The sequence below is a fragment of the Falco cherrug genome, chromosome 12 (genome assembly GCF_023634085.1).
Source record: "Falco cherrug isolate bFalChe1 chromosome 12, bFalChe1.pri, whole genome shotgun sequence".
In the NCBI taxonomy this organism is placed as follows: Eukaryota; Metazoa; Chordata; class Aves; order Falconiformes; family Falconidae; genus Falco; species Falco cherrug.
In genome coordinates, this window is record NC_073708.1 from 30,840,763 (window position 1) to 30,852,362 (window position 11,600).

The window sequence follows — 11,600 nt, forward strand, 5'->3', positions numbered from 1 at the left end:
TACCATTTCTTCTGTAGAGCAAATGTATTTCTTCCACCTCACAGAGCCTCCATTTTAAGTCTGCTGAAAATGTCTTTTTTTTTTTCTTTGCATATTTCTTTTTGCTATTATTTGTTTCTCCAGATGCATTATTTAAGTGTCTGCTTAGAGGGTATAGGACCAATGTCTGCATTCCTGATTCACCTAAATTCCTGTTAAACTCAATGGATGTTTTGAGTGTGCAAGGACGGGGCTGAAAATCGTGTTCTACATTCTGCACTTCTGCAGGTCTCCCCAAGCGGCATCACTTACAATTAAAACTTCAAAGCAGACAAGCAGCAAATACAGCACAGGTAATTAGAGGATCTGTCTATCAGATACCATCACTAAATATCTCTCTATATGAAAATCTGGTAAACAGTTGAGCAATTGTATAGTTATAAAGTGGTGTTTCTCTTTAGTAGACATGTAGTGTGAAGAAATCGATCAAACTAGTCCTTTATACCATGGCTCCTCTTGAACTTTTATGAATATATATGCCTATAACCATTTGTTTTTCTGAGGAAATAAGAGAGAAAAAATTCTGTAGAGGTAAGTTCAGACTTGCTTTTTAGCAGAGTTTTCGCTTACTAGCCTCATCTCTTCTTCAAAAAAAGACTGTAATTCACATTTCTGAAGAAGACCAGAAGGTGAGCTTTCGTGCCTTAAGACTGCATAAAACCTACTTAGAGGTCATAAGTGAGATACAGGTTTTCACATGAATTTCCGCGTGGCACTGAATTTTCAATGCTGAAAAACTGCTCAGTAGAGTAAGTTCAGATGGGAAACGTTGTCACAGTTGTCTCTTTTTTTATTATTTATTTCAAAGATGATCTGCTTATGAAACATCTGTGAACTCTGTACATGGTGGGATGGAGCTCACAGAGTTATGTATCATTACTTGACCACACATCTTTGCTTCAAGTTGTTGTGGAGGAAACCACAATGTTAAAACCCCTTGACTGACTAGATACGAGCTTATCAAAGGTTTTGCTCTCCACATACACTGTACAAATACAAATGCAGCAGTCCTTAGTACAATTAACATTAGCACAATTAACAAAAGCTTAACAGGTAGAATTTTCCTGTGTAGATGTGGCCATTAGTATCTTTGTATCTCTCTAAGTCGTTGTACTGAACTGAATGAGATTTTGTTTATGTATGAAGTCATTCACAAAAGCAAATGTCGAATCCCTAAAAGTAATGGAAAACAGTTTAAATGTAAATATAAAAAATGTATTTCTGTATATTCAGGTGGAAACAATTTGGTACTAAAGTCTCCCTGCTACCAATTTTGATTATCACAATTAAAAAGTTGTCAGTTAAAGTGCACAGTCTTCAGCTTCAAATGAAAAAATAATTATTATAAAAGAATAAAATATTTGGCTTTTATATAAATCCAAGCAAAAACTAGTAATTGATGGTTTTGTCATTACAGTTTTGCTGTAGGTCACTGCTGCTCATTAGTGTTGGGCTGAAGTCTTGATAGAAAGAGTGCACTCCATCTGCCTTCTGCAAGCCAGAAACTGGATTTAAAGCCACTTGGCCTGTCAGGCCAGTTGAAATCTCTGGATTTCATGGAGTTCATGGTCACTTAGAAGAGTAGGCAACACTCTTCATAAAGACCAAGATTTTTCCAAATCTTGTTCACTAGAATTTCCTGTCTTGATCCACTGACTCTATTGTATTGTATACTAGCCGTCCCTTGCCTTCCCTTGCCCCACTGACATGCCAGTTAGTAGACGCCACTAAAGAATTTAACAGGTAATAACTATTTCCACTCATTGTCTATGTTGTTGGTGTAAAAAAAAAAGTAGATTCAAAATCCAGAAGATGAAATTACTCAACCAAACAGAAGTTTGCTGCAAAACTGTTCCTCCTAAAAGTTGTTATCGAATGCAATACAGTCCGTCCTTTCCAAAGCGTGTAAAGAAGTTGCAAGTAAGGACTGGTTTTTTCTTTGCTTGCTATTTTTGCAATATTTTAATGAAAGACTCTCAGTAAAAGCCACAAAAAGACTATTGGATCCCTTTCTACTAAGGAATTTATTTTGATATCCCAGATGTCCAGTTTGTTAGTGCCAGTTATTCAGTGCTGGCATTTTGGGAATTACTCAGTGCTGCCAATCTTACATTGACTTGCTGGCCCAGGATGCTAGTCAACCCAGATAACTATTTTAGCTATTTTTCTTCTTCTCTGGGGTAAGATAAATGTAGACTAGATACTGGGGGTTAAGGAACCAAATGTATAAACATGCAGATTAAATACATTTTAGGAATTTCTGATTTTGAGGGCCTTAAGGTGAAGTAATGAAAATTAACTCCAGCATTACGTGTTGGTTTCAGCTTGCCAGATCTGACAACCATTGCACTTTAGAGGGCAACTTGGATGCTTAGTAGTTGCAAAACTGGCAGAAATTTTGAGAATCTATCACTTAATTTTTATTCTCCTAGTTTCTAATTCTTGCATGTGATTTCTAAACTGCTTTTAAAGCAACTGACCTGCATAGAAACATCAGTGAAAATAGGGAATATCGCATAATTCACTAGCTGTCTAAAATGCAGAATTTATTTCGAGAGACTGAAAAAGGGGAACGTTAATTAAGTTTCTGTACTCAAACTTAAGTTCTTCAGCAGAATTGAGGCAATTGGAAAGCTACCTTATTATCAACAACAGAAAAGAGCATGTGAAGATAGGAAGAAAAAAGGAGAACTCAACAGACCTGTGATAAAAATGTGTGTGTCTGCAGTGCACAGTGCGGTGGCTACAGCATAGCCACATCCAATTACTTTTTAGTTGTTCCACTTAGCTTTTCTGTGTGCAACCAGACTAGCAAAAATGCTGAGATTTCTCATTTCAAGCCTTACAAGGACAAATGTTTATTAAAAAAAAAAAAAAAAAAAAAAAAGGCAAGCTGAAAAAGGAGGTTGGGTGCATACACCACCAGTACTGTTGGGCCCACATACAAAAATCTCAGTGGAAAATTAGAAATTCATTCTCATTCAGGCTTTCATTTAGGTAGTACAAAGTCTCCCTAATTGTTTCTGTGGCACTTGATTTGTGCTGGAGTAGAACTGTTAAGAGTGCAATCCCGCAGGGAATAGGGATCCTCATGAAAATGAGATGTGAATCTTGTCAGGTTGTCTGGCGTGTATGAAATTTTAACTAGATAAATCCTGGTACAAGGAATTTTGTTAGAACTGCTGAATAATAATTGTAAAAGTTCTGCAAGTTGATTTTTCTTGCAGAGATAGCAATTGTAATGACTTAAGATTAATTTTAGCAGTAAAAAAAAAGGTAATTGCAGTACTTATAACCCTGAGGCAAATAAGTGGAAATGCTTTGGAAAGGATAATTATACCTGCGTGAGGAAGACTATCTGTTTAATAGCATTAATTGGTCCAATTAAGGGGAAGTGGAGGAAGGGCATATTTGTTACTTCTTTAACTGTTCTCTGAAAAAGTGGTTACAATATGCAAGCAATAGAAATTGGTTTGTTTTTTCGAAGGTGGTTCCCTGAGGTTTAAACATTTTAAGGACTGCTGGGGGGATCTTGTCTCTAGTTGTCACGAAGTGCTTAACATCACAGACATACTAAAGGACAAGAGAGGGATTGGGTGCATCTATGCAGCGGGCATTTTGTTTCACATTGTTAACCTAATCTGGCCATAATCCCAGTGTAAACATCCGTAAAAGGATTATTCTTAATCAGGGGAAGATGGAACAAGAAGAGGATTCTTTGTTGTTCCAAAACAGCAGCAGGTTTGGGCTATTTTACCACTGATAAGAGCCAGAGCAGACTGCAGGCTGGCTGTGTGCAATGTGGGATCTGCAGCACAAGAGCTTTCTCTAGGGCCTCCCTGCTCTAATGTAAATTGTGATGTGTGTGTCTCCATAGGTGTGGGAATGGACATGTGTGTATACACACCAGTCATCTGCAAATTCAGGGATTTTGTGTCAATGTGTTCAAGAATATGTACTTGCATATATAAGCATGACTGGATTTTACCAGGGGAACAGAGGGAACAGAGTTTAAGAGGGTTTTAATCCTTCCATGAATCCTTATCTTTCATTTCCTTGCGGTAGTGCTGGCATTGCTTCTGGCACAGTCCTCAGATCTTGAGTGGTTAAAAAAGTTTTAACAAAAAGCTGAAAGCAAAGGCCAAAACTTGCTTTGTGCGGGAAAGGGCAGCACTATCCTCTTCAGAACTGTAGCACAGAGACAGGATTTATTTTCTCTGCCAGTGGTTATTTTGAGCTTTCTAAGGCAGCCCTTCACCACAGTTGGAATTGCAGGACATAATTTAGGCAGCAGACAGCTCTACCTTCATTAAAGCAAGCATAGCCTTTGTTATGTAATCCAGGTAGGTAATAGCACAAAGGCACTTTTTCATATCAGCGATGGGTTTATTTCTGTATCTACCTACAAGCAGATGCATAAATATGTATGTATTTATACCCACAGAGTATTAAAACTGCATTCCAAAACAAAGCAATCCCCTGCATTCCTTTATGCCTGAGCAGACCCCACAGAAACCCATACAAGATTGATGGTCATCGTGTTGTTCAGGGCACAGCTTGAAAGCTGTCAGCCAGTGCCACCTAGAACATAAAACCACCATCACTATCTCACTGCAAAGAGTATAAAGGTTAATTACTTAAATACAACAAATATGCCATTAAAACAGGATAATGTAATCAGGAAGAGGGTAACTGGAAATTTCAGAGTTAGAAATTTCTAAATGATAATGAATGATAAAAAGCTTTTTAATTTTGCAAAATTCAGAGCTGACAAGCAGTTCATTTTCTCCTTTTCAGTAATAACAGCAGTGGACAGAAAGACACACAAGCTGAACATCATGGGCTGTTATGATAAAATACTTGAGCTACCATGTGCAAAAAAGATATTAATGTATAGCTCAAGAGCTGGTATCACTGGAGCAGCAGGAGAGGAGCAAGTACTTAGCAGGAGCAATGGGTATGTTTGGTTTATTAAAATCCAGATCCTACAGGGGCTTTGAATAGTTTTATTCAAGTAGAATGATCTAGTCCAAACAGAGGCTCTCTGAGCTCTGCACTACAATTAATTTTCGCATTCTTTTTATTAATTGCAGACACACACCTTATCCCTCCTATTAAATGACCCTAGTGCATTTCCAGTCCCCTGGCAGCATAGTCTTCTGGTGCTTGATGACTAGCAATGAAATAACTGATCACAACAGATGATTTTCATGGGTCAGTCCTTTAATGAATAATATAAATATGAATGGCACCACAACAACCTCTCTTCTCAATCTCAGCTTCTAAAAAGAAAAGCAGCAGCCAAAGAAAGATGCTGAAACTGTTAACTGTTAAGATTTTTTCAACAATTAGTCGGTTTTGCCTCTTCTAATAAAAATTATGCCTACATGTTTATATTCTCTTTTAATACAAACCCGCATCATTCACCTTGAGTGTTTTTTTTTCTTGTGACAGAAGTGAGAAAAATGCAGTGATTTTAAAAGAATGTTGAAAGGCACAGTAGATGCCCAGAAAAGACTGCACATCTCATGGTCTTCGCTGATGGAAGGACAGCAAAAGCCTCTCAAACACATAGCTTTTATCAGGTCTGCATAAGTTAAGTGGTTAAGCAACGTACTCGGGAAATTTTTATTCTCATCCTACATTTCTTCAGCACCGAAGGTTACTGAGCTCCAGATTTTTAATATAATCCATTTTATAAAAGCCTCATTGCAAAATTGTGTGGAGTTAGGCTGAGTTCTGAATTTTCCTGTGACCTGGGAAAATTCAGCTCAGATATTAAATTCTCACTTAATCTTCTATCAGTGCTGATATATGTACTTGATTGAAAAACAGCCAGCTTGGAGGTGTTTCTGCAAGGCACGCAATAAATTATAGACTCTGCGCCAAAACTTTGTGAATGTATTAATACTGCTGATGCAATTGCAAAAAATTTTGGTTTGGGGAAACATGATGTATATGCCCCATTCTGTGTACCCAAAGCCCAAATTTTTCCAGCAGGTAAGTCAACAAGAATAAGGTTAAATGGAAATGGTGTATGTTGAGCCAAAAATATTAAACAAACACCCCCACGCCCTAAACAGCGAGTTTCTTCCTCTTCTGCATAAATAAAGGCAGAAACAGAACCAAAGCATTGTCACTTCTCCTGGTATCCTATTCATTCAGTAGAATCAGAGGTGCGTATTTAATCATTTGCCCTAGAAGCAGCGCATTACTGACTTACTAGAATTACAAACTAGTAACGTTGAAAGTAATTAACAGAATACAAGAGCTGACCCTGCTGCAGTGCCTAGGTGTAGCGGTGTCATTTTGAACGTAAGCAGATTAGACTGGTGGGACTTCAGGCACCCATACACAGCACAGAGAATATAACTGCCAATATTTCAGTGTCTAACAACTAGCGTTATTTTCTTTAAAATGTCCTTCATGGTGAATATGACCTCCCAGACAAGGAACGCAGCAGATGAGTAGGTAGCAAAGAAGTCCAATTCTAGTGTCTTGGCCAAATTCCAACTTCAGTAATCGCACTCTGCTCTTAAATTCCCCCTGCAGCTCTACTAGAATAAAGCTCTTTTTCAGCTTGTCCTGAAGCATTGTGCAGCTTTTCTGTGAAGCTGTACAACACTGGAAAATATCTCCTCCTGTTAAAACTAAAAAGGGGAATTTAGGTAGACAGAAAGCTATTACCGGAGTCTGAATTTGGGCAGAACACCAAGGTTAACTTACACTTGCATTGGGATCAAGGGATCCTTCCTGCCTAGGAGTGTCAGAACCTTGTTAAAGAGCTCAAGTGGGAATAGCTCACTGTGTTGCCTGAATACAAACTTGGGATCTCCACATCTGGAAGTGACTGCAGGAATGCTTCCTGACAAATGACTGTATAAAAGCCTCTGGTGCCGCAGAGTAGCTTATCACAACCTTATTTGGTTATTTAGTAATACTTATAAAATTATTTGCTTAAAAAAAGTTCCAGCAACTTTACAGAAAAAAACCCAAACCTCCACATTTTTTAAAAAAAGTATTTGCCAACAGAAAAGCAGCTATATAACTCTATGCCAAGGCAAGTATTTGAATTTCTATAAGTAAATGAACCAAGAAGCACTCAGAGAGTATTTATGCAAGCTGAACCAGACCTGCAGTACTAGTGAGAGCGTTCTGCGTTATGTTCAATAGACAGCTGTAACAATTTTCTTAGCTTCTAAATTAGGATGCATTTAAAATATTTAGGTAACTGACTCCCAAATTAATTTATACCCAAACACAAAAAAAGTCATTCTTACTAAACTAATTTAGAACAATCGCTGTACAAATCTGTAGAAAGGAAAAAAACTCTCCAAATCCATCCACATATGCTGAGTCTGCTTACTATTTGTATTTTGTGCTTTCTTTTTTTTTCCTCTTCCTGTTGTTGCCTTTCTTTTTTTCAGATCGGGACAGCTGTGAGCTTGGTGCGCTTATTTCACCCATTTCTTTAATCTCAACTTTCTCATATTTTTATGTCTGCAGCCACCTCAGAATAACTAGCACAGCGATGCCAAAGCCAGCAGTCAGCACCACCACACCACTGCAGCACTAAAGCCGGCAACCAGCTGTCTCACGCAAAACTGGTGTTTTTTCATCAGCATAGTAAATCTGTATTTTTTCAGTATCTAGAGCATCTCCATTGGCAGAGGCAGTTGATGAGCAGTTGGAATGCAATACAGAGCCATCCATTACATCTTTTTCAAAGTAACATGCTACATCAGCTCTATCTACATCACACCTAGATGCCTCAGCACCACTCCTGCTCAGGCAGATTTGGGTAAGTGGGCATCACAGTTAATGGCTTCCATGTACTTGGGGTGCAGCTTGCACTGGCTCTCTAGCAGATGTTTCAGGGCGTACACCAGGAACATCAAAGGCACGGGAACTTTTTTTGTGTTTCAATTCAACTTAGATGCAGCTTGTTCTAACCAGTTCAGTGCAAATCAGGCTTTTGTCGCCCTTTTCGGTTCTCTTACTCTGGCAGTGTTCGCACACCAGCAAGTATCAGTTTGATTGCGCTGCCTGCTTGGGGAGTCTGTTCTCACAGTCTGGATCATAAATACTGTCAGTACCTGACAGCCCATGGGGACGGCCCCAGAAATGGTTCTTCTTCACAGGGATCATTTCTGCCTTCATCAGCGCGCGCTCTGCGGGCAGCGTTGAACAGCCCACCTGGTGATCTGAACCCACCAGCGTGCAGGTGCAGTTCTCAGTCCCTCCTGGGCACATTCCGTCTATTCACGGAGTCTACTCGCTTGTACACACTGGTGTGCTGCAGCCTTCATCAAGGTTCAAATCAGACCCACCAAACAGGTTCTCCTTCCAACACAACTGGCATCTCTGGAGATGTCAACAAGCTGCGCTCTCATCTGTTACTTCTCAGGGAGTGACACCAACTCCTGCCTGCAGATGCCTGCCCTCCCTCTTATTCGATGAGGAAACAACAGGGAAGAGACAAAAGCCAACCTGAAGCACAGGTTTGGCCAACCTGAAGCACTTTGGGCTTCCCTGACGGATTAAAGCACAAGCAGCTCGCCCTTCCCTTTCTTTAGACTTTCTATGAACTGTGTAAATTCACGTGTACAGAATTTCTCCCATTTCTGTTGGAAGAAACCTTACTCCTCCACTTCCATCACGGTTTTTCCTCCATCTTCCATCACACGGCTGCTCTATTACTCCACTGTCTAGATCCTTAACAGTTATGTACTACTTCTTTTCTACTTTCATGTATTTATAAAATAAAGCAATTTGAAGTTTTATATATGCTGCCTGGAGTAGCTGCCAAATCTGGAGGAACAACTATTCATCAGTTTGATGGCTGCTCTCCTACTTACAGAGCACGGGAGCTGTCTCATCTTCCAGCAGGGAGAGCTTCCCTCCCCCCAGGCAGTACTAGGAATGATTTTCATGCCTGTGTTACCCTTACAAAGTTGTTAGTTCTTTTTGAGGAAATCTGAACTTCGAGTAATGCCTTTTGCAGTACACTCCAGTTGCTCCCAGGTGCCCTAATGATCTACACAGCACACGTTACCGTTTTCATGTGTTTTGGCAGCAGCTGAAAGGTATTTTCCACTTTGCATTAAGCAAGGCCCATTCATCTGATCCGTCAAACCGCCAGACATTTTATAAGTCGTTATTTTGGGACCAGTAACGGCCACAGAACAGCGTATACGCCACTCGCCCACCCCCGCAGCTGCGCCTTTCACAGCCGGTGCTGCTTTTCTGGGGGCCCGCCCTGCTTCAGGTCAGCGCAGGCCGGGCTGCTTGTACCGATGGCTTACGTCAGGGAGCCGTGGGGAGCTGGCCGCCAGCGGAGTATTTGTGACACACTACAAGTTTCAAATCCAAGCTCCAGGTGTAAATGCCTTGTAGCCCCTGGAGAAGGGCACAATCCGGAGTCGGACTTTGCAGCCAGGCCTGTTTCTAAGTAAGCCACAGAAACATACACTTCTTGAGGGAGCAGAGATGAGACAAGTTCTTCAAATTACTCCTGGCTGCTTCATAGCACATTGTCACACCTCTCTATTTCCCCTTCCTTCAGCAAAAAATAACAGGAGGTACCTTTCTTAGAAAATAATTGAGAACTACAGCGAAAATTATTATTAAAATTGCTAAGTATTTCAAGTTGGCATATTGATGAATCTTTGCTAAGTTTAGTAACTTCCCATTTTTAATTTGTCATTTGTTTACCTATAATAATCTGTTTCTTTTTAAACTTCATATCCCTCCTTCCAAGTCAAGATCAATTTAACTGTCACCTACATACTCATGTCTTGTCTTTATTCTATTTCACATTATGAACTTTAGAGAGAGTAGTTTTGGTTTCCTTCTTTCTGGAGGACAGAGCCTCAACTGCTGTAAACTCGGCAGCTCACAACTGGCTTCAGGGAAGCGATGGCCGTACAGCAACAGTCAAGAGCTGCGCTGCCCTTGTGCTCAGAAAGCACCATATGGACGGGCAGAAACAGGACTTTCAGGAAATAGTACTTTGCTTGTATGTGTACAGGTGGTCATGCTTGGTCTCAGTCTCGTACTATCATTGGAGAGCTTCCCCGAGATGGGCCATTCTCCCTACTGGTGGAAGACGCTCATTGCTCGTACCTTAATTAAAAACTACATTCATTGCCCCTTCCCTCAAAGGTGGCTAGAAGCACCACAGTAGTTTTACAAAATACCCGTCACCAGGCAAAAAGCGTAGAACAGTGGCAAGACAAGGGCAAAGGAGGAGTAATTTCAAGTTTCCCTGCCAGAGCCGCATCAGTTGCCAAAATGAAAGTGTGCTTCTCCATTGACTTTTTTTTTTTTTTTTTTTCTGGTGGATTTTCCCCTCTGTAACTAAGGAGAGAACAGACTTAATTTAAAGACAGAAGTCTTCAAATATCTATATAGACATATATATGCACACGCAAATATAAATATACCCATATAGATATTAAAATATCTATATATCTCTACATGTAATGCTTCTATGACATTGAAAGGAAAGTATTATTTCCTTTAATCCACACTAAGCTGTAACGGCACTACAAGAGTTAATTATTCAGAACAGCAGGCTGTAAGAGGAATAATCCTGTAGGAGATGGGGAGTGCGTTATTTCTTTAGTGATCTCTGCTTCCACGGAAACAATTTCTCGGCACAATTCCAAATCTCATAAACCCAGGGCACTAGGTCTATGTAAAACAGCAAGGCATTTCCAATTAAACAACCAGAATGCTTTTATCTAGGCCATTAAATACTTTGTCCGGTATCAAACACAATTACAATATTCACTGGGGCGTTACCAACCAGCTACTTCCCACAGGCCAGCTCTGGGGGGGCCACATGGTCACCCCGCACGCATCCCGACACCCCTCACTGCCCCGGCGGGGTGCGCAGCAGCAGCACAGCACCCTTGCAGGCGCCGGGGTGCAGTGCTCCGCCAGACGCGCCCAACAGCTCCCTGCTGTTCGCTTCCCACCTGCCCCGCCGCTCCCCCTGCGCAACAGGACGGCCTGGCGGCCCGGTACTGCCAGGCAGGCCCCGTGCCCTGCCAGCCACGCGGGGAGCTCATCCAGCTCCTGCGGCTGGCGGGAACCGTGCTGGAACCAACCAGCTTGAATCAGAGGGGGGTAAGGAACATGCTGCTGTGAAAGGCAACCCCATGGTCACCGCGGTAGTTCCCTGGAGCTGCCCGTGAAGACAAGCCCTGACAGCACTGGCTCGGTGATCCTACAGCCAGGATGCTCTCTGTGGAAACTGCGATCTACCCTCCTGGCATCCCTGCCACCAAGTCCCACCAGATAACGTGCCGGAGGAGACCAAAGCAGAGGGTTTCTAGGAGGAAATGAAAGGAACAAACCTATAGCGACGTACACAGCTACTGCCCCGAAAATGTCACCACCAGCCAGAAGTGCCCATGCCCCAGCAATAACCGGTTAGTAACTTTGCTCCTAGTTCAAAGCCCGGTGTTGTACCGGCTGAAACAAAGCTCCCTCTAGTGCTGCTAAACTTGGCAACAACCACCCCGTGACTCGGAGTAAAGAGCGAGCAGATGTGA

General features: G+C 41.3%; 1 protein-coding gene across 1 annotated transcript; it reads right to left on the reverse strand.

Moving 5' to 3' along the window:
• Positions 1-5,244: 5,244 nt before the first annotated feature.
• Positions 5,245-11,510, reverse strand: TACSTD2 (tumor associated calcium signal transducer 2). Its single transcript, XM_027806980.2, is given in 7 exon segments — positions 5,245-7,601; positions 7,604-7,644; positions 7,646-7,850; positions 7,853-7,920; positions 7,922-8,036; positions 8,039-8,097; positions 8,099-11,510. Coding segments are annotated over 7 exon segments (750 nt in total). The 5' UTR covers positions 8,293-11,510; the 3' UTR covers positions 5,245-7,533.
• Between the last annotated feature and the right edge of the window lie 90 nt (positions 11,511-11,600).